Below are 22,630 nucleotides of genomic sequence, written 5' to 3'. Positions count from 1 at the left end.
CACACGTGTGACGGCAGTTACAGCCATGGTTTTCTTCTTAGCAAACGGTATTCTTCTTTTCACTGCACCAAAACCGCAACCACCATCCATGGTTTTCTTCTTTGCATAGCTTCTTTTATTATTTAGTCCTTCATCTTTTACTTATTTACACATTCTTTAATACTTTTTTTTCCTGTCCAACCATTTCATTTTGAATGATATTCCTTATATAGTTTAAGAATTAATAAGACTCAATTTAATGGTATATCACAATTAATTTACTGTACACAAATAATTTTAAATGATTCAATACTTTAATGATACAAATTTTAGGAAAAAAATGAAATGATATATTTTTTTTGTCCATAGTTTTGGTACCATGTGTACCAATTAGTACAAAATGAAAATAATATAAGAATAAAAATAAATAAATGGTAACTTTTTACATCCAGTAACATTTTATAACCATGTAGGAAAGTCTTTTTATAATAATAAAAATAAAAAAACTAAATCACACAAACTAAGAATAGATAATTAAATATATATATATATATATATATATATATATATATATATATATATATATATATATATAAATTTATTTTATCGCTTAATTCTTAAGGATGATTTTATCCTTCATACATAAAAAAGTATTTCTTGATGAATTGAATAATCTTTATAAAAATTAAATTATAATGTCTTTTATATAATTTTGGTTTTAGTTTTTTTTTTTAATTTTTAATTTTGTAATAATTAATTATTAGATCTTATATTCAGTTGTATTTATTTTTTATGAACTCAATTATACCAAATTAAAATATATCTGAATTTGATAATTTAATTGAAATTGCAGATTTTTTTAGACTGAAAGACTAAAATGAGATAAATGCAAGTGAACATTATGGAAAAAACTTGTTTTTAGAAAATATATAATACAATGAAAAATTCTAAAGTAAATTAATCAAAATAATAATATCAATGCACTTAATGTTCAGAACATTAAATCTCATTAAATAAAGTAGAGATATACCAACATTTGTTATAACATAGATAGGCAAATATTATGAAATAATTATTTTAATAGTTATATCAAGATGTGTTATTTAATTTTATTATCTTAAATTTGATTTTTTTACAACACCTTTTAAAGTTTATGATACTACCCTTTTACTAAAGCAAAATGTAGAGTGAAACATCCCATGGAGGGTGACATTCTAAGTTAAATTTTGGTTATAAGTAAGAATTTTATATCATTGTTATATGAGGAATATTATCTGTATATTCTCATGAATCCATTAATGTATTATTCATAATTAATTAACTATTATAAAGTAAAAAATTAATAAATCATAAATAGAAGTATTCAACTGAGGCTTATACAACTTTATTAATGAAGTCTAGTAAATATTAAAGAATGCATTAAAGGTTTAAAAAGATAATATTATTACAAAAAGTTATTAGTATATATTATTCATATTTTTAATAACCCTACACTTATTCAATTAGAAACAATTATACATATTAATTATATAAATTAAATATTAAATACACATGTAACTTTAAATTTTTATATATAATTTTTTTACATTAAATACTTTACATGGTAATAGTTTCTTTTTAATGTTTTTATACTATAACTTTTATTTTAATTATTAAATCCAATTAAATGTTACAGAGAGAGATATTTCCTCTGTTTCTGTGTAAGTAAGTACTGTATACCAGTTTGGGAAGTTTTCTTAATCCAGATGTACAAAATAACATTAATTATATTTATTTCATTTAATTTATATTTAATGTACATGCATACATACATTTATTTTAATATAAAATAAAATAAAAAGTACAAAAAATACTGTAAATTAGACAACACCTAATTGCTTACACATAATTTTGGCAATATCAAAAGTAGTGATACTTAAAAAAGTAAAAAGAAAAGAACTTTTATTAAGTGATAAATATGTGATTTGATGATTTTCCTGTGTGCATACATAACCATCCTCTTGTTTGAAAAGGAGGAAACCGCATCACCACCGCTCAAGCTTCTTTCTGTTTTGTTTTCCCATCAATAAAAACCATATGGAAACGTGCACAACCTTTCTCATGATAGTGTAGCTGGGCCATCTTCTGCAGCATTTATGATCAGACGCAAAGTTCCTAACTTTACAGTTTTCTGAGTTTCTGGTAAGAATTTTATTGGTTCTGTGTATGATTGTTAGAATTTGAATTTACTCTTTTGTGTCTTGTGATTGTAACGATATAATCATTTATGTAATATGTTTTGTGGGTGTTGACCTAACCATACTCTTGTTGTGTATGTGTGGTTTATTGAAATCTTTTTTTTTAATGGTGGGTATCTGCTCATTGGATCTTGGTTTTGTTACTGTCCTGTAGGGCTTTGTTTTGAATCTATTTCTTATTGAGCATTTTCACAAATGAGAAATCTAATATTTGGGAGTACTCTGCTTCTTGATCTAACCTCTTAGCTGGGTTGACTTCATTGTTTACCTCATTTTCATTTTGACGCATTCCCCCTTGTGATTTTGCTTTTTATTTTGTGAGGCAAGTCTATAAACAAGAATTTAGTTTTTATTTATCCATAGATTTAGATTCAGAAGTGAATCATCCTTTTGGTGTGTGTTTAACCAGCCAAATGAATCAGAGGGTTGTTTGATTCAAATTTAAGATTGTGTTGATTTCAAGACTGTACTTGTTTAGTAATTGGTAATTGTTATGACAATCTTGTACATGCATTGATACAATCTCGACATATCCTTTGGGTAAATGAACAGACTAGGGAGGAATCTGGGTTGGTCTGTGTGTGAGATATTCTTCATGTGCTTAGGATAAATAATGATTATTTTTTGACTTGGGTTGGATGATTGTAGATTGTAACAAGAGATTTTAAGTTTATACTTTGTTTTGTGGAAGCTGTGTAAATATTATCTTCATCATGGGAGTTGTATGTCAAATCAACACTTTACTTAGATGGCCAACCATAAAATAAGTTCATGAATGCGAGTGTCTGATAATTTTTTGAAATGAAATGAACTTGTTAACTTCCTGAAAGCTGGCTTTTACATACGATTTTTCAGGAGTCGAACTTATTACTATCATTATTTTTGTGAAACTATGACCAACATACTACTGTAGTTATTTTGTGAAATATGACCAAATAAACGTCACTGCTAGGAATATTTGATCCGAAGATCCTGTTTGGGTTGGTACTTGTGGTGGTTGCTTGAAATGGAACATTGAAGTAATGTGATTTACTTTCTAAGACTAAATTCAGTTTTTTTGTTATTGTTTTATCACATCTGCAAAAAGCTTCAATTCTAGACCTCTTTAATATACCTGAATCTGTATGTTCCTCTTTCATTTTAATTTACGTTAGGAAGTTCTGCTTGAGTGCTTTCCTTATATTTTCTTTGTATGTATAATAGATTTTGCAACAGAGACATGGGAATAATTTCATTTTCCTTCATATTTCAAGGATGTAGTGTAAATTTGCTACTTTCATATTTATTTAAAATACTTGTTAATTTGAATTGCTTTTTCTTCTGAGAAAATGCTTACTTGCTGATATTCACGCCTTATATTCACATGTAGCCTATTGAATACATTTCGTTATGTTTTCTGGCTGCTATTTATGCATCCCTGACTTTGTTCATATTGAATATCAGACCAGGTTTTTATCTTGTAGATCTCAAGTTTAATAGTTATTTTGAAAATTTCTTGTTGCTCTATAATATCATTTATAGTACCAACTTTTCCCTTGCTCCTGTCCCCTCCCTTTTTTAAACAACCAAACAACTTACAAAGTCTTATTATCATCTTGTAAGCTCTTTCATTACTTAATTTTCTTTTAAATTTAACAAGGTAATTTTGGAATCACATATGCAGGCTTATCACTTTTGAAGAAGTTCTCTACTTTACCGGATTAGGTTCAGTGTAATTTATTTTGGTATTGTTGTATCAGAAATTCTTCTGAACAATCCCGTAACAAAACATGACATTGTTGGCTAAGCTACGCTGTGTCACTATAGATGTTACCGGTACCCTGATGGCTTACAAAGGGGAGCTTGGTGACTATTATTGCATGGCAGCCAAAGCTGCAGGCCAGCCTTGCCCAGACTACAAACGTATGCACGAGGGCTTTAAGCTTGCATATAAGGACATGGCAAAGAACTATCCCTGTTTTGGGTATGCAGCCAAAATGTCAAACATTGTATGGTGGAAAACCTGTGTGCGAGATTCTTTTGTCAAGGTAAGACATTGGTAAAGTCATTACTTTGGTTGTATGATGTATTAAATGTCATAATAGCTGAGTTTTTGGTATTTACACGGGTACACAAGGAAAGGTAGCGTATTTAGTTTGGTCCTAAATTTCTCTTCTGAAACAATTAATGCACTGAACTAAGAAAGGTTTAAATCCAATCTCTGTTGATGTGTTCAGCTTCATTTAAGCTACCAGAATTGGGCATTGAGTTACAAGCTCATAATATTTGCAATCCCACATGTGAAAATTCATAGATAAAGTTTGTTTTTTGGCAGGCTGGATATGTTTATGATGAGGAGACATTTGAGAAAATATTCAGACGCATATATGCATCCTTTGGTTCGTCTGCCCCATATTCTGTCTTTCCAGACTCTCAACCATTTCTTAGATGGCTTCGTGAACAGGGTCTCAAAGTTGGTATTGTGAGCAATGCTGAGTATCGCTATCAAGATGTGATTCTTCCAGCTTTGGGATTAAACGAGGTAAGTTTCCTTTGTTTTTTTCTAAAAGTTTGCTATGTCAGACTTGTAAATGACATCCAAAGATACATTTAGGATTGTTTCAAAAACTACTTAAATACTTAACCAGAAGTGCATAATTTCACATTCTCAAATTTCTGTGAGTGCACTTGTTGGAAATGATAATAGAGAATGGTACACTTCCATTTTCAAACGCAATGCAGTTATTGATTCATGTTCTTTGTAAAGGCTGCCTGAAGCAGCCGAATTTAGCCTCAAGAGAAGAGGAGAGAGAGCAGAAAGGACATTGGTGGAAATTGTTTAGAGCTATCAATGTAACTGATATTACTTAATGGGACAAGTTCTTTTTTTGGTTGTTGTCATCATGGTGGTGTTTGCAGAACTAAGACTTGCTTGCTACTCACTACAGGTCTTTTTGTTGTCCTGTACACTTACTTACCCAGTGACAAGAATGTCTGATTGCTATGTATGATGTTTAATGATGCAGGGATCTGAGTGGGACTTTGGTGTGTTTTCTGGTCTTGAAGGCGTTGAGAAACCAAACCCAAAAATTTATGAGATTGCACTTGAAAGGGCTGGAAACATTCCACCTGAACAAACTTTGCATATTGGAGACAGCATACGCAAAGACTATGAGCCAGCTAAGAGCATAGGGATGCATGCACTATTGGTGGACAGATTTAAGACTCCAGAAGCTGAGGAATGGCGGAAGTCTGGGGCAGTTGTTCTCCCTGATCTATTTACAGTACAAGAATGGCTTTCTTCAACTGAGTCAGATTACTAGAGAGGCTCTAACGTTTTTGAACTAGTATTTCTGTTATCACCCCCTTCCCTAATGATATTACTATTTACTTTCTCTTGTGACATTCAACCAAATGCATGTGGCTGAATATTTCTCTATAGAGGCATGCTTGAGAATCTAAAGGCTAAGAGTTAGATGTAGCTCAAACTCAAACGTAACTCTGCTATACGATATATTTATATGTTACATTCTCTTCCATAGGGTTCTGTGGCTTTCCCCGGTTACAAGTATGTTAGAAGTTTGTAGGGAGAATGGTATGTTTGGTTCTTAAAAGGACATATCAGATTTAAGGTAGTATCTGAGAATATTAGCAAACTACAAAATCCCTGAAAATTAGTTTCTGTATTTCATATGCTACATTCTTTCATGTATAAAAAAGTGTTCTACACTATTTGAAAAATTGCAATCTAGTTTGAAGGGGTTAAATTATATTTTAATGGTAACACATAGTGATTAAATTCATCGTGTCAAAGTTTTTCTGTTTATCTTTCTTTGTATTCATTATCTTGAAGAAATAATGATCAGTGACGTGAATCTGTGCAGCAGGTATGCAATGGATTGTAGTAATCATGATGCCAAAGTTTTTCAGGTCTGACTGACTACACTCTTGACATTTCATATTTTGTTTTTGGTTCATCATGACAATTTTTGCTATTTTTTTTAGTAAAAATAAACCCAAAACAAAAAGAAAAAACAAAAAGAAAAATATCTTAGCAGACCCTTCAAATTTTATTTAACACACTAGAACCTTTTCCAGTTAATGGAAGGAAATCACTTCACTGAACAGGATTTCTAAAGGCGCTGATTTAATATTTTTGCATCCCTCCTAGAAATCAACTTACCATTAGTATATTATGTGGAGTTTTCTTTTTTAATTTTTTATAAATATGTTTAAAACTTAATTTAAATTATAATTTATTATAATTTTAAAATGAATATTTTGAAAATTAAACTTTTGCCCTCACTTAATATATATTTTTAAGATTATTAAATATATATATATATATATATATATATATATATATATATATATATATATATATATATATATAACTAATTTGAAATATGTTTGTTAGAATATAAGTAATATATTATAATATAATGAAATAAAAAGTATTAATTAATTTAAGAGATTGTATAATAAAATAAAATAAATTAGTTACCCAGTTAAACTCAATGACATTTTATTTACGGAAGTAGACTCATTGTTCAATGCCAGAATTTGATTTGAGAGTTCAAATTTTAGTAGTTATTCGTTACTGTTTTTGATAACATTCACTTACCGAGTTATATTCTCTTATAGTTTCCCCATTTAAAAAAAAAACAGAAAAAAAGAAGAGATTATTTAAAAAAAATTATTAAGATTAACGTAACCAATAAAAAAGTATGTTTTAATTTCTTTCTTCGTTTACAACGAATAAATTAAAAAAATTTAAATAAAATGAAACAGTTTATTATAAGTTAATATCAAATGGTGTTGTTTAATTTTCACTTTTAATATAAACTGTTGTTACTAATAATGAATGATATAAAATTTAGGAAAAAAGAAAAAAAAAAAAAAGAAACATTATACTTATTCATGATAAATTATATAAAATAAAATAATTCAATTATATTGGTATTAGGTTATAAATAATTAAAAATTCAATTAATAATTTGATCTTTATATTTAAGTTTTTATTTTGTTTTAGTTTTATGTTTTTTTATTTAATTGAGTTTCTATTTTTTTAAAAGACTCGATTGAGTTTTTATTTTTTTAAAATGTGTCTAAATTTTAGTTATTTTTTATTTAGAAGAAGTTATGTCAAAATTGAAAAGATTTTAAGATAGAAGATGATAAAATTTTGATGTGACATTTTCAAACCGATATTCAAATCAATTTAATAAAATAGAACACATTGAATTTTTTTTATATAAAAATAAAGATTCAATGAAATATAAGACTGATTTATTAATTAGGTTCCAAATATCTATATTAGTTAGGAGAGACGAATAGTCTCGACCTTCCAAAGTCATTATCAAAATTACCATACATTTCTTTCTTTGTAAAAGAGAGAAAAAGGAGATTAGTATTATTGGTGATTAAAAAAAATACAAATTTTAATATTATTTGTTGATGCATAAAGTAAATGTGATGTAATATATGTAAAAAGAAGTTAAATATGTTTTTAGTCCCTAAACTATCAAACAAATTTGTTTTTAGTAATTCTTTCAAACTAAACTACATTTTAGTCCTTCTATTTAAGGAAACCATAGTTTTCCGTCTTCCAAAACCAACGACGTTAAGCTCAGGAGGCTAATAGTAGTATGTCATGTCATTTTTTTTCTGACACTAGTCAATCTTTTTTCTCGGTTTCTCTCCCTCCCTCTCCTTCCGACTCTACCACATCCACCTCCGGCGCCACCTCGAACTCCTCCGTCGTGATCGTGAGTTGCCCCTTTCTTCCCACGCCGTCTCCTATAGTCGAATCTCGAAGTTCTTCACCTTCGTCACCAAAAAACTCAAAAACATATTTAATTAAAAAAATAAATAAAAATTGATCCACACAATCTTGTAACGTATAAGGTAAATGTGATGCAATATGTAGAGGAAAAGAAGAAAAATTCATCCATATTGTCTACATAATATGTAAAGAATAAATTTTAATAATTTCACATAAAGATTCGACATTAAAAATAAATTTAATATTAAAAATATTATTTTGAGTCATAATATTATTAGTGAATTTCGATTAATGGTATTAAATAATTCCGATGTATTCTACAGGAAGAAGTGGTATTTTGAAGTGTTGTTGACTTAACATTATTAAAGTCAGCAAGCTGGAAAGTAGCCCTCTCCCCTTTGATTATGCACTGATATTAGGTGATGAACATTTATATTAGTGATCGTTTTCCAATACTTTAAAGAATTGTATTGAAAAGTATAAATTCGTACAAAGTTTTTAAAAGTATTAATTACTGTTGAAGTATTAATTACTTAACTAAAAAAAAGTTTTGTTACTATTGTGTTTTAAAAGTGAAAATATTATGTTAAAAAAAATAATTACTAAACATCTAATTACCATAAAAAAGATATTTAACATAGATAATGTTATTATATATGTATTAAAGTATATTAGATTGAACTAATAATATGAAAAAGGTTTTTATTTAAAAATATATCAAATATTATTTAATTATCAAAATTTAAATATAGGAGAAATTTAAATTGTTATACAAGATTAATTGTATCTTTTAATTGTATTTTTTTATAAAATTAAAACTATATGCAAGGAAATTAAATAAAGTTCTAATAACATATATTAAAAAGGTGATCGAGGTTATTTTTGTTTTAGTCAAATATCAACCTTCTTATATTATAATTGTCAATGTACCTATTATATTCTAAATAATGAATCATTTTATTAAGGCTGTGTTCACATTCATGGATGAAATTGTTTACGCATATTAGGACAGACGGATTTGGAGTTAAAATTGTGTTCACATTAACGAATTGGAAAGGATGGAAGAGCAACGATTTGCAGGATGAAGCATTTTCTCCATCTGCGATAATAGCATGGGATTTGAGGGAGATTGGAGTGAAATTCTTTTTTTACCCCTTTAAACATTTTATTCAAAAAACAATTGAAAAAGCATCCAACCTCGGTATATGAAAACAAAATATTTATTTGAGAGAGGTGTGATATTGGAGAGATTTGCTATGTGAATTGTAACATCCCAAAAATACAATGTAAAACCATATAATAGGATAATCACATACAATAATATTACAGCTCAGTTCGTCAAAAGAGATTCAGTATGAATTCGGCCGAACGGCCTTACAAAAGGACGGGTAGTAAACTGTACAAAAGATCCAACTAGACCGAACGACTTACAACAATAACCTATATCGATCGGTCTGTCAAAAGAAAAGAAACAACAAAAGTCCGAACGTTCCTATTGTTCGGTAGCACCATCGATTGACCGAACGTTTCTACTGTTCGGTCTTAACTTCTACCTCCACCAAGTTTCCTTCTTCCAGCGGTTCTTCCAGCAACTCTTCTCCTTCTGCTCACATCCACACGGATGATCATTGCAACAGAAGGACAACAACCGAACGTACAAAACGGACAAGACAGTAAATAAGGTAAGCTTATGTAATTTAATTCAAGTATCAACATATATTTCACACAATCAACTAAACAAGATAAATCATTAACTCTTTCATGCAAAGCCTAATACTAGACTCTAACTGTCCGGACTGTATGAATTCTGTGTAGCTACGACGTTCGTGCACCCGGGTGATGTAGTAACTGGGATACTCTCAACAGCTGCCACCCGAGTTTAGTCCGTTCCATCCAAATTAACCATAAGGACTAGGACCTCCTGCCATTCCCACACATGACTTACCCTTCTCGACGTGAGAAACGAGTAATCACGGAATATCAGGATGAACCGCCAGCTAAGCTTTATCCACATTCATACTTTACCATTTCAATATTCATTCATGAGATATTCCTCCCCGGAATACTCTTTCATATTCATACTCATTTCATCCACATCATATTTCATCATCTTTCATTTTCAAACCTCAAACCGAACCAATTTCAATGCAGATCACATAGGATACCGAATACCAAACGTTAATCTTCAACCCCGAACGAGACCGAACACTTGGAGTGAGACCGAGATGTCTCCAGTTCCGAAACAGATCAAGATCAAGAGAGTTACTAACGGGGTTGTGAAAGAGACCAATTATAATAATACCTCTCAAAGACTAATAGAATCGAACGTTATTTACAAGGTGAGCCAATTTAATGAACTGACACATGAGAGTTTAGACTGAACGCCAATAAGCCTAGGCCGAGTACTAAGACTCTATGCCGAACACCATAGAAACTGATACTGTAGAACATCAAATAATAATAATTGCGGAAATATATGAAGAAACCGACCGCTATAAATACTTAGCTTATTTATGAGCTTAATATCAAGGAAACGAATGCTAGTCGAATACCGAGCACTGTAGAGACCGAACGCTATTGGGTTTGGCCGAATTCTCTTATTTTAAAAATTAGTTTAAGGAATCAAGGTCGAGCGCTTGGTTTAAGACCGAGCACCACTTAGTATGAGTACTTGGTGTAAGACCGAGCACTACTAAAATTATAGAATAAAGGCTTAATAAATATAAGATATCATTTAACTAGTGTTCAAGAACGAACGAAATATACAAATACATATAGATATACTGAAGTTTATAACCAAAGACCAAGGAAGGACTACCCTTGGTCGAACGCTAATGTACAAATATTACAAAACGAAAACGCTCGTCCTCAACTAGAATTCTCTCCAAATGAAAGAATCCAGTTCCAACCGAGTCCACAAGAAAACCGAACGGTCAATGACCTTCAGTGACAAACATCAATTTTCACATAGAAATATAGACTTAGAATTCATACTCTCATTAATACATTCCTCAGCATTTATCTTCATACACTTATACAATCAAAACATAGTAACAATCATACTTCATATTCATCCAATATTCACACAAACATGTCATCATTCCAAGTAAGAATAAAATTAAATTAAATAAGCTTCCCTTACCTCTAAGAGTAGTCGAACGCTCACAGATGCATAATATGGTTCACCTCTACCAGAGACCTTAGCGTTCTACAGTCACGCTTTAAGAAACTAAATCAAACACAAGACCAGAAATACTCAGAATGAGAGGATACACCCATGCAACCAAAAATCTGGGTTTGCATGCGACAGAAAACACACGGTTGAGGGAGAGATGAACTTACCAGCTCGAAATCGAAAACTGATCGGTTCAAACAAACGCCCTCGACGCCGGAAGTGCTCAGGTGTGGTCTGTTTGATGATCGGAAGAAGAAAAGAGTAAGATTTCTTAGAGAGAAGATGAAGAAATCTAGAGATAAGGAGGAGAAAATGAAAGTTCAGAACTTTGGAAAAGAAGGGTGCATGTAGAAGTGGCGTGAACTTTTGAAAACTGAGAGTTTTACTCCTACCGTCAAAACCGAACGTCCAATCTGCATCACACACTTGTCTTCCATTATCTGATTTTCAGACATCCCTTCCTTGACACTTGTAATCCACTATGCAGGGGTTTTTAGTGGGTTTTAATGGTTCTGACATTAATATATTAATAAACATATAATAATACTAAATAATAGTAATAATAATAAAAATATAATAATAATAATAATAAGAATTAATTTTCATGTTAAAATTATTTTTTATTTTTCTTTTCTTCTTATAGTAATTTTTACAATTATATATAATATTAAAAATTATTATTTTATATTACTTTAATAACTAGAGATATTTTGATAACATTTAATTTCTACTAATTAAACAATTTTTTTATCTGTCACATCAATCAAATCTTACACTAATTTTTAAAAATTTTACTTCCAAATCCATTCTCACTTACATCCAAATCCACTCAAATAAACTACAAAAAATTTACCTTCAAATCCCCTTAAATCCATCAACTCACTCTCTCCAAGTAAACAGAGCTTTAAGTATTGTCTTATACAATTTCTAGTTTGAACAAATAATTTAATCTTGGCTTAAAATTCTTAACACCGTATGTATGGGTGAAAAGTGTGTATTAAGATAGTTTAATATTAATTCAGAGTCTACGACTTAAAAAATAGTTTAAATATTCCTTCTATTTTCTATTATTCTATAAGTTTAAAGATAACAACTGATCGGATTAGATACTAGATAGTGTCTATTCACAATCTAACTTGCAAAATTAAAATTCAACCAGCAAATCCGCGGGTATTCATTTTCCATGGCAAAATCTCGTGATTTTCATAAAGCAAACACCACTTGTATCCAGTGTGAAGAAATAACAACACAATTTATCCAATAATGCACATGGAAATGGAAGGGATAGGTTTATCTTTTGATGGTGTTGACTTGTGCAACCTTACAACTAGTAAGCTACACTGTGCAATGGACAGTGATTGATAATTCAGTGATAAGAAAAGAATCAACAGAATTTCCATATCAGTTTATGTATGTAGCATGTCAATTAGTCTATGGGATAAATCATGGAATCTTCATGTTAGTCGGCATAATCTGACAACTTCATTGTTTTTTCCAAAGACATCGTGCCTTAATTGCTAATTTGATAACAACGTGGCGAGAATTCCAACATAGCTTTAGTATGCTGACGCTTTTACTCTCAGTAAGTTCAGTTGTATCAAATAAGAGTATAACTTTGAAACCTATTACATGATCTATTTCAATTATTGGGAAGCAATTTACATACTTGTTGGACATGTTTGTCTTTATCTGTTCAAAAAGTCTCACATGTTTGTGTCAATTACATAAGGGTAAGAAAATCTCTACACTTTCAAGCTATTTCTGAAACAACTTCAGTTTTTTATTTTTCTGATAGAATTTACTCTTTCAAATATGCAAGTTGCGTTTCCAAATGTTATACGTAAACTTCAGCATGATGTCTTCTTAAGGGCAGGGTAGATCAGCCTCTTATATATCATGTGATGTGGCCCTTCTTCTATTTAATGTACACTAAAAGACAATTGATGAGGAGTGAAATTTCCACACAAACTGACAAGAATTTAAGACATTTGGAAGGACTCAATCCCATACTTCTAAATATCTGTTTATGCTTGTTTTCCTCCTCAATCCTTCACTCAAATCTACTCAATAGCTTCAGAAAAGAAGCAATATTTTGAATGTCTACTAGAACAAGAGAAAATGATGAGGCCGAACCTCAAAGAGGGTATTGGAGATGGAGCAAACAAGATTTCTTGCCAGAGGAGTCCTTCCAAAGCTGGAACAACTACGTTTCTGCGCTCTCACAAACATGGCTAAGGTTCAAGGATCGTCTCTTCAGCAGATCAGATGATGCCACCGAGACAGAAGAGCTCAAGAAACAAAGTGAGCATGACATGAAACGTTGCCTCAACTGGTGGGATCTCATATGGTTCGGTTTTGGTGCAGTGATTGGAGCAGGAATCTTTGTGCTCACTGGTCAAGAGGCTCATGACCATGCTGGAGCAGCAATTGTTTTATCCTATGTTGCCTCAGGCTTCTCAGCAATGCTTTCTGTTTTCTGCTACACTGAGTTTGCCGTAGAAGTTCCATCAGCAGGAGGGTCGTTTGCTTATCTGAGAGTTGAATTAGGAGACTTTGTTGCTTTCATAACAGCTGGAAACATTCTTCTTGAAAGTGTTATTGGAAGTGCAGCAGTGGCCAGATCATGGACTTCTTACTTCACAAACCTTTTGAACCGTCCAAAGAATTCATTGCGCATTAAAACAAATCTCAAAGAGGGGTACAACTTGTTGGACCCTATAGCTTCTGGGGTTCTGGTGATTGCTTCAGTGATCACAATAATCAGCACAAGAAAAACTTCATTCCTCAATTGGATAGCTTCTGCCATCAACACCGCTGTTATTATATTTGTGATTATTGCAGGGTTTCTTCATGCAGACACATCAAACTTGTCACCCTTTTTACCTTACGGCGCTAAGGGAGTGTTTCAGGCTGCAGCAATTATTTACTTTGCATATGGAGGGTTTGACAGTATTGCAACCATGGCTGAAGAAACCAAGAAACCATCAAGGGACATTCCAATAGGTTTGTTGGGGTCAATGTCCATGATCACGGTGATTTATTGCTTGATGGCACTCTCACTGAGCATGATGCAGAAGTACACAGAAATAGACACTGGAGCCGCTTTCTCAATTGCATTTCAGAGCGTGGGAATGAAGTGGGCAAAGTATGTGGTTGCATTTGGTGCATTGAAGGGGATGACCACAGTGCTTCTGGTGGCTAGATTGTCACAGGCACGTTATATTACTCATATTGCAAGGTGCCACATGATCCCACCATGGTTTGCTCTCGTGCACCCTAAGACAGGAACCCCTATAAATGCTACACTCTTGATCACTGTTGCAAGTGCCATCATAGCCTTTTTCACAGGTTTGGATGTCTTGTCAAGCTTGATATCTGTGAGCACACTCTTTGTGTTCATGATGATATCTGCAGCCCTTTTGGTTAGGAGGTACTATGTGAGAGGGGTGACATCAAGAGAGAATCTTGTAAAGCTAGTTATGTTCTTGGTGATCATTATTGGATCCTCAATGGGAATTTCAGCATTCTGGGGGCTGAAGCCTAATGGTTGGGTAGGATACACTGTGACTGTTCCTGTTTGGTTCTTGGGAACACTTGGTATGTCACTGTTTTTGACTCAGCAAAGGGTGCCAAAAGTTTGGGGAGTTCCATTTGTGCCATGGTTGCCATCTTTGTCAATAGCAACAAATGTGTTCCTGATGGGATCTTTGGAGTATGATGCATTCATAAGATTTGGAGTGTGCACAGTGGTAATGCTGATATACTATTTTCTCTTTGGTCTCCATGCAACTTATGATATGGCTCACCAACAACAAATGCTGAAATCAAAAGTCGACCACACAGAAACCATCTAGAATGAAGGTCCGTGTATCCTTGTCTGTTTCTCTTCTGAATCAGATTTGGTACTGGATTGACACTGTTGGAAACATAATCATTTGTAAAATGTTTATTTTCTATCTGACAAGACAATCCTGTAAAAATACTCTAAGGGTGAAAAATATTTTTAATGTGTTGGTAGTGATGAAATTAAAATTGAGTATATTTTAAAAATAAATTAGTATAGTTTTTTTTATTTTCATAGTATTACATTTTTGTGTGAGTATTATGGATTAGAATTTGAATTAAATATGCCAAATAATATAAATAATTTAAATATTATTGATGTGTTATATATATAAAAAGGTAATATATATAATTGAATTAAAAAATATATTTATTTATTTTTAAAATTTAAAAATTAATTCATATCAAAATTTATTTTACATTAAAATTTATAGACTAAAAAATTATTTAACCGAAATTAAAATATCAAATATCAACAAAACAAAGTTTTTAAATAAAAGATCAAAACTGTTTTAAGAAAAGTCCTTATTTATTCACAGTTGTTAAATGACTTGTTTATCTGAAAAAAAAAGTGTAACATTTTTATTTCTAAAAGATATAATATATCCAAAAGCATTTACATAAATTTTTAATACAAAAAATATAAAATTAATTCTTGAAGTAGAATAAAATCGTAACCATCTTTAATTTATTTTGTTAAAATAGTTATATCTTTGATTGTTCCTAAGATATCTATGCCTAAAAAGATTTGGACAATGTATGTAAATACGTAAGTGACACACCAACACTTAACCTAATAGGAAAAAAAATAATTAATCTCTCTTTACATAATTATTTTTAAATATTCAATTATTAATTTGTATTTGTTTAACGCTGCGCAAACGCAAGCAAACATAACAGTATTACATAATCACCACCGTTTAAATCGAGAGATTCTTTTATCACGTTCGGAAAAGAAATATTAAATAAAATGTAATTATATTTAAAATAGTTCATTTTTTTTGTTTTAAATTTTAATTAATCAATCAACTAAAATTGTACTGGAATTGAACTGGTTCACAAAAATCAACAACATAAACAAGACTCAATTTAATTATATTCATTATTCAACTCAGTATAATGAGTTTCTCTAATAATTTTATTCCATTTAAAATTTTTACGATTTAAAAAGTTAATTTTATTATATAATTAAATAATTTTCATTTTTAAAATATAGGATTTTATACATAATATATACTTTTACTATGGCAAATCAACACAGTTTAATGTTTTTTTTTTAAATTATACTTAGGTCTTAAATTTAATACATGGTTTGCTCTTGCTCCCTCAACGTCTTCATGAAAATGCAAGAACTGAAGAAGACAATCGCCTCCATCTCCGACAAGACGACATTAACGTTCTCAAAACTCTGAACTCAACTCACTGACACTGTCCATTAAATCAAAACCCCACCTTTTTGGAATGATCCATGCTCTGCCCAAGTGCTCCACAACAAACCTTCTCAAACACTCTCTTCCAAGAACACTCCATAGCTATTTCTCCCTAACCCTAACATTCCCCTTTCACTCTTCCTCTCCCCATGGACCTCAGCCTCACCCTTCGGCTAAAATCTTCAAATCAGGTACCAAAATGGGTTCTTACAAATTGGGTGATTTGTCTTTCTATTCCCTCATTCAGAACCACGCCTCAGCCCTCGATTTTGGGTCCCTGGAAGAGGTCCTTGATCAAATGAAGCGCGAAAGAAGGGCTTTTGTAGAGAAGAATTTCATTGTTATGTTCAAAGCTTATGGGAAGGCCCATTTGCCTGAGAAAGCTGTGGACTTGTTCTTCAGAATGGGGGGTGAGTTTCAGTGTAAACAAACTGTGAAATCATTCAATTCGGTTCTCAATGTGGTTATTCAAGAGGGTCTTTTCAATCGTGCCTTGGAGTTTTACTCACATGTTGTTGCATCCAAGAGTTTTAACATACACTCAAATGCACTCACTTTTAACTTGGTCATTAAGGCCATGTGTAGGCTTGGTTTGGTTGATCAAGCAATTGAGGTTTTTAGAGAGATTCCACTGCGGAATTGTGCCCCCGATGCATACACGTATTCGACCTTGATGCATGGGTTGTGTCAGGAGGGTAGAATCGACGAGGCGGTTTCGCTGTTGGATGAAATGCAAGTTGAGGGCACCTTCCCTAACCCCGTGGCGTTTAATGTGTTGATCAGTGCATTGTGCAAGAATGGTGACTTGGCACGTGCGGCTAAGCTTGTTGATAATATGTTTCTCAAGGGTTGTGTCCCGAATGAAGTGACCTATAATGCACTTGTTCATGGCTTGTGCCTAAAGGGAAAGTTGGAGAAGGCGGTGAGTATGTTGAATAAGATGGTGATGAGTAAGTGTGTGCCTAATGATGTTACTTTTGGAACACTTATTAATGGGTTTGTTAAACAAGGTAGAGCCTCTGATGGAGCTCGTGTTTTGGTCTCCTTGGAAGAGAGAGGCCGTCGTGGGAACGAGTATGTGTACTCGTCCCTTATCAGCGGCCTGTGCAAGGAGGGAAAATTCAATCATGCAATGCGGTTGTGGAAGGAAATGGTTGGAAAGGGATGTAAACCAAATACTGTTGTTTATAGTGCTCTTATTGATGGGCTTTGCCGAGAAGGGAAGCTAGATGAAGCAAGGGATATCTTATCTGAAATGAAGAGTAAAGGTTACTTGCCCAATTCCTTCACTTACAGTTCCCTAATGAGGGGTTATTTTGAAGCAGGCATTAGCCATAAAGCAATTCTTGTTTGGAAAGAGATGGCAACCGATAATTGTAATCATAATGAGGTTTGTTACAGTATACTCATTAATGGCTTGTGCAAGGATGGGAAGATTGTGGAGGCTTTAATGGTGTGGAAGCAAATGCTGAGTAGAGGAATTAAATTAGATGTTGTGGCTTACAGTTCAATGATTCATGGCTTATGTAATGCTAACTTAATGGAACAGGGCGTGAAACTTTTCAATCAGATGCTTTGTCAGGGGCCGGAGGTACAGCCGGATGTGATAACGTATAACATAATTTTAAATGCTTTTTGCATGCATAATAACATCTCTCGAGCCATTGATATTCTAAATATTATGCTAGATCAAGGTTGTGATCCTGATTTTATTACGTGCGACGTATTCTTGAAAACTTTAAGAGAAAATGTGAATCCACCTCAAGATGGTAGGGAGTTTCTAGATGAGCTTGTAGTAAGGCTAGTTAAGAAACAGAGAACAATAGGTGCTTCCAAAATTATCGAAGTGATGCTGCATAAATTTTTGCTGCCTAAAGCTTCTACGTGGGCAATGATTGTTAAACAGCTCTGCAAACCTAAAAGTGTTCGAAAAGTCATCAGTGAATGTTGGAGCAAGCTAAGTTACTGAAATCTGGTAAGATATGTTGTTCAATTACAATTTTCCTTGGATCATAGGAACTTTGGATACAGGGAGCTTGATTGAGGTCCTCAAGCCAAACGCCTTGAACTTTCATATAGCCGGATGCTGTTATACACTTCAAATACCGACTTTTCTGCTATCCTATAGTCATTTGGCCTGTGTGCAGATGTTGGTGTGAACCAAACAGGTGACAAGTGATTATAATATCACTTAACCACTTCAGATGTTTAAAATATTAATATTTTAAAACTTACAATGGGGATCATTGTCCTGAAAGCTTAAAATGTTCCACTATCCAATTGGCTATGATCTATTTTTTAATGCACCATATTTTGACTGATGTATTTGTACAGGGCTCTGTTGAAGTCATTGGCTGTGTAAGCATGTCACAACATCTTAAAATGCTATCAGTAAATTTAGCCACTAAACAATTGTGTTGAATATGGAACTATATTGCAGATTGCGTTTGTAGAAGGCAAATGAAAGTCAATGATACGATTAACAGTTGAACTAATTAGCTGCTGGATGCCAACACACAGAAGTGCAATTTTCTTTTGTGGGCATGTGCAGAATGCAGAGTTCGTATTTTGTTGTCTTACGTGCAAAGGAACAGAATGAAAGACTCATGTTTTGATAATGGTTGTCTATAGGACCCAGAATTATCTTTCTATGTAAGCTACTTGTTTTCCTTGCTATTTTTTTTTTTTTCAAATTGGTCTAGGATGCTTGGTCTATAAAAATACGATAGTTCCATAGTATCACAAGTCGTAGATGATGATTGAGTGAGAAAAAGTTGTGGGGCTGTGAGGAATGAAACCAATAGTCAAAGTATATCAACAATTGTTGTTTATCTGGTCATTTCATGCGTATGTTAATTTTCTTAAACGTTCTCTACTCTTGTTGTATAATGAGTAATACGCAACTTTTGTTTTGGTAATTCATTCTTGATTTCTAAAAGCTTTCTTAGCTGATTATAGCCTTCAGTTTTTTCCACAGTACAGTGTACTCTGTCAAAAGTATTCTCTGGTAATTGGTATGATGAATTTGATAGTGGTATGCGAAGCTTTTGAGAGAACTATGTATGCTATTGAAGCATTCTTTCTGAGTCTTTCAGTAAATATAGTAATTTGTCCAAAGTGCAACCGTTTTTGGGCTGTGATATATTTGGTATCAAATGTTGGCAATTTGTTTATGATGCGAGGAAAACATTTATTAGTGATGTTAACCGTGTGTGAGCTGAAATGTTGAATATTGAAATAGTAAACACTTTTATTAAAAAACCTTTATCTATTTTCAGCTATTTCTGTAGAATTGTTTATTTCCCATGTTGCACCTTGCATTGGATAACCTTTAGAGAAAATACACTGTGCAAGTACGAATGAATTGAAACATGATTCTTCTTTATTTATTCAATTCTTCTATTCTTGTTGAGTAATATGACCTGCATTTTTTTATTCAACTATTCAAGGGTTACTGGCATGAATAATTTCATGTAAATTGTGGAACAGGTATGCGTAAGGGAAATCTAATTCAAAATGCTCAAAACAAATACGCAATGTCTATGGCCCTTCATTCTTGATGGTTTCTCTGTGATCAACTTTTGATTGCAGCTTTTCTTGTTGGTGAGCCATATCATAAGTTGCATGGAGACCAAAGAGAAAATAGTAGATCAGCATTACCACTGTGCACGCTCCAAATCTTATGAAGGCTTCGTACTCCAAAGTCCCCATCAGGAACACATTTGTTGCAATTGACAAAGATGGCAACCATGGGACAAGTGGAACCCCCCAAACTCTTGGCACCCTCTGCTGAGTCAAAAACAATGACATCCCTAGAGTTGCCAAGAACCAAACAGGAACAGTCACAGTGTATCCAAACCAACCATTAGGCCTCAGCCCCCAGTAGGCTGAAATTCCCATTGAAGAAGCAATGATAAGCCCCAAGAAGATAACTAGCTTTAACAGGTTCTCCCTCGGTGTGGCCCCTCTGACGTAGTACCTCCTCACCAGAAGGGCAATAGATATCATCATGAAGACGAAGAGTGTGCTCACAGATATCAAGCTTGACAGCACCTTCAAGCCTGTGAAAAAAGCTATGATGGCACTTACAATGGTGATCAACAATGTAGCATTTATTGGGGTTCTGGTCTTATGGTGCACAAGTGCAAACCATGGTGGGATCATGTGGCATCGTGCAATGTGAGTAATATAACGTGCCTGTGCCAATCTCCCCACCAGAAGCACTGTAGTCATTCCCGTCAGGGCTCCAAAAGCCACCACATACTTTGCGAACTTCATCCCCACATGCTGAAATGCAACTGAGAATGCAGCACCAGTGTCTATTGCTGTGTATTTCTGCATCATACTCAGCGAGAGTGCCATCAGGCAATAAATCACTGTGATCATGAACATTGACCCAACCAAACCTATAGGAATGTCCCTTGATGGCTTCTTAGTTTCCTCAGCCATGGTTGCAATATTGTCAAATCCTCCGTATGCAAAATAAATAATTGCTGCAGCTTGAAACACCCCCTTAGCCCCATAAGGTAAAAAGGGTGACAAATTTGATGTGTCTGCATGAATAAACCCGGCAACAATCACAAATATAATAACAGCAGTGTTAATGGCAGAAGCTATCCAATTGAGAAATGAAGTTCTTCTTGTGCTGATTATTGTGATCACTGAAGCAATCACCAGAACCCCAGAAGCTATAGGGTCCAACAAGTACTCCTCTTTGAGATTTGTTTTAATGCGCAGGGAATTCTCTGGACGGTTCAAAAGGTTTGTGAAGTAAGAAGTCCATGATCTGGCCACTGCTGCACTAGCAATAACACTTCCAAGAAGAATGTTGCCAGCTGTTATGAAAGCAACAAAGTCTCCTAATTCAACTCTCAGATAAGCAAATGACCCTCCTGCTGATGGAACTTCTACGGCAAACTCAGTGTAGCAGAAAACCGAAAGCATTGCTGAGAAGCCTGAGGCAACATAGGATAAAACAATTGCTGCTCCAGCATGGTCATGAGCTTCTTGACCAGTGAGCACAAAGATTCCTGCTCCAATCACTGAACCAAAACCTATCCATGTGAGATCCCACCAGTTGAGGCAACGTTTCATGTCATGTTCACTTTGTTTCTTGAGTTCTTCTGTCTCAGTGGCATCATCTGATCTGCTGAAGAGACGATCCTTGAACCTTATCCATGTGTGTGAGAGGGCAGAAACGTAGTTGTTCCAGCTTTGGAAGGACTCCTCTGGCAAGAAATCTTGTTTGCTCCATCTCCAATATCCTCTTTGATGTTCGGCCTCATCGTTGTCTCTTCTGCCAGTAGACATTCAAAATATTGCTTCTTTTCTGAACTAATGAGTAGATTTAAATGAACTGAGGAGGAAAACAAGCATAAGTATATATATAGAAGTATATTAAGCCCTTCCTTTTGTCAGTTTTTTGTGGAAATTTCACTCCTCATCATTGTCTCTTCAAGCCACATAAAATATTGCTTCTTTCTTGAGCTTTTCGAGAGCCGAGGACTTTAGAGGAAAACAAACATAAGTATCTTTGACGTATAGACGTCTACAAGGGGCATCATTACATGATATAAAAGAGGGTGTTACATATTTATAAAATTAAAAATGTTAATTTTTTTTTTTGTAACTATTATTTTGAAAGTAGTAGTAGGCGTAATTTTAAATTGTAAAATACAAATCTTACCAAAATCAAGCTCTATTATCAAGTATGTCTAATAAGTGGATCTCGGAACGAGTTCTTGGCATTGGAATAGTACAAAAATTCTCTTTTAGGCGGTATATCTGATATCTAATACTTGTTGAACCATGGGAATGAGCATTTGATATTAGATCAGCACATAAATTTTGGATGGATAAACTTCTTTTCATTGATGATAAAAAGAATTCATAAATTGAAATTTGTTTATGTTTTTAACTTTAATAAAACGATTTTATTCAAGATTTTTAAAACTTCAGATGCATTTTAGCTTATAACAAAAATCAGTTTACTCTAATTTACCTTTTAGGATTGCTAGTCAACACCATCATAGCATAGACCACTAAATCCTTTCATGGTTAGATAGCTTAACACATTTACCTTTTAGGATTAACTTGGAAAACATTACTATTTTGGACAGACAAAATTAAGAGTTTTAGACAAGTGCAGTGATTAAGTGGCGCTATACTATACCATCTTCAGAACAAATAAGTGCTTAGTACT

General features: G+C 33.0%; 4 protein-coding genes across 11 annotated transcripts; 3 read left to right on the top strand and 1 right to left on the bottom strand.

Moving 5' to 3' along the window:
- The first annotated feature begins 1,947 nt into the window (after positions 1 to 1,947).
- Positions 1,948 to 5,734, top strand: LOC108321042 (uncharacterized). Of its 4 annotated transcripts, XM_017552681.2 has the most exons (5): positions 1,948 to 2,160; positions 3,880 to 3,920; positions 4,023 to 4,243; positions 4,531 to 4,737; positions 5,222 to 5,734. In XM_017552681.2, exons 3-5 carry the CDS (start codon positions 4,040 to 4,042, stop codon positions 5,516 to 5,518), a joined length of 708 nt encoding a protein of 235 aa, XP_017408170.1. In that variant the 5' UTR covers positions 1,948 to 2,160; positions 3,880 to 3,920; positions 4,023 to 4,039; the 3' UTR covers positions 5,519 to 5,734. The 4 variants fall into 4 exon arrangements, with proteins under 4 accessions (XP_017408170.1, XP_052732735.1, XP_017408169.1 ...); XM_052876775.1 differs by lacking the exon at positions 3,880 to 3,920; XM_017552680.2 differs by lacking the exon at positions 3,880 to 3,920 and having other exon boundaries at positions 1,949 to 2,160; positions 3,956 to 4,243.
- Positions 5,735 to 12,623: 6,889 nt separating this feature from the next.
- Positions 12,624 to 15,227, top strand: LOC108321093 (cationic amino acid transporter 5). Its single transcript, XM_017552737.2, has one exon. It carries the CDS (start codon positions 13,252 to 13,254, stop codon positions 15,007 to 15,009), a length of 1,758 nt encoding a protein of 585 aa, XP_017408226.1. The 5' UTR covers positions 12,624 to 13,251; the 3' UTR covers positions 15,010 to 15,227.
- Positions 15,228 to 16,300: 1,073 nt separating this feature from the next.
- LOC108321133 (pentatricopeptide repeat-containing protein At4g20090) lies at positions 16,301 to 20,429 on the top strand. 5 transcript variants are annotated; one of them, XM_017552788.2, is made up of 3 exons: positions 16,301 to 18,019; positions 18,869 to 19,080; positions 19,918 to 20,429. In XM_017552788.2, the coding sequence occupies exons 1-2, from the start codon at positions 16,460 to 16,462 to the stop codon at positions 18,890 to 18,892; spliced, it is 1,584 nt and encodes a 527-aa protein (XP_017408277.1). In that variant the 5' UTR covers positions 16,301 to 16,459; the 3' UTR covers positions 18,893 to 19,080; positions 19,918 to 20,429. The 5 variants fall into 5 exon arrangements, with proteins under 5 accessions (XP_017408277.1, XP_017408276.1, XP_052732734.1 ...); XM_017552787.2 differs by having other exon boundaries at positions 16,301 to 18,403; XM_052876774.1 differs by having other exon boundaries at positions 16,302 to 18,786.
- LOC108321134 (cationic amino acid transporter 5) lies at positions 19,880 to 21,834 on the bottom strand. The gene has a single exon (XM_017552790.2). The coding sequence runs from the start codon at positions 21,736 to 21,738 to the stop codon at positions 19,969 to 19,971; it is 1,770 nt and encodes a 589-aa protein (XP_017408279.1). The 5' UTR covers positions 21,739 to 21,834; the 3' UTR covers positions 19,880 to 19,968.
- Positions 21,835 to 22,630: the final 796 nt, after the last annotated feature.

The sequence above is a fragment of the Vigna angularis genome, chromosome 4 (genome assembly GCF_016808095.1).
Source record: "Vigna angularis cultivar LongXiaoDou No.4 chromosome 4, ASM1680809v1, whole genome shotgun sequence".
Taxonomy (NCBI): Eukaryota; Viridiplantae; Streptophyta; class Magnoliopsida; order Fabales; family Fabaceae; genus Vigna; species Vigna angularis.
Note: the sequence above shows the minus strand (reverse complement) of the source record. Positions and strands in the feature narration are given on the sequence as shown.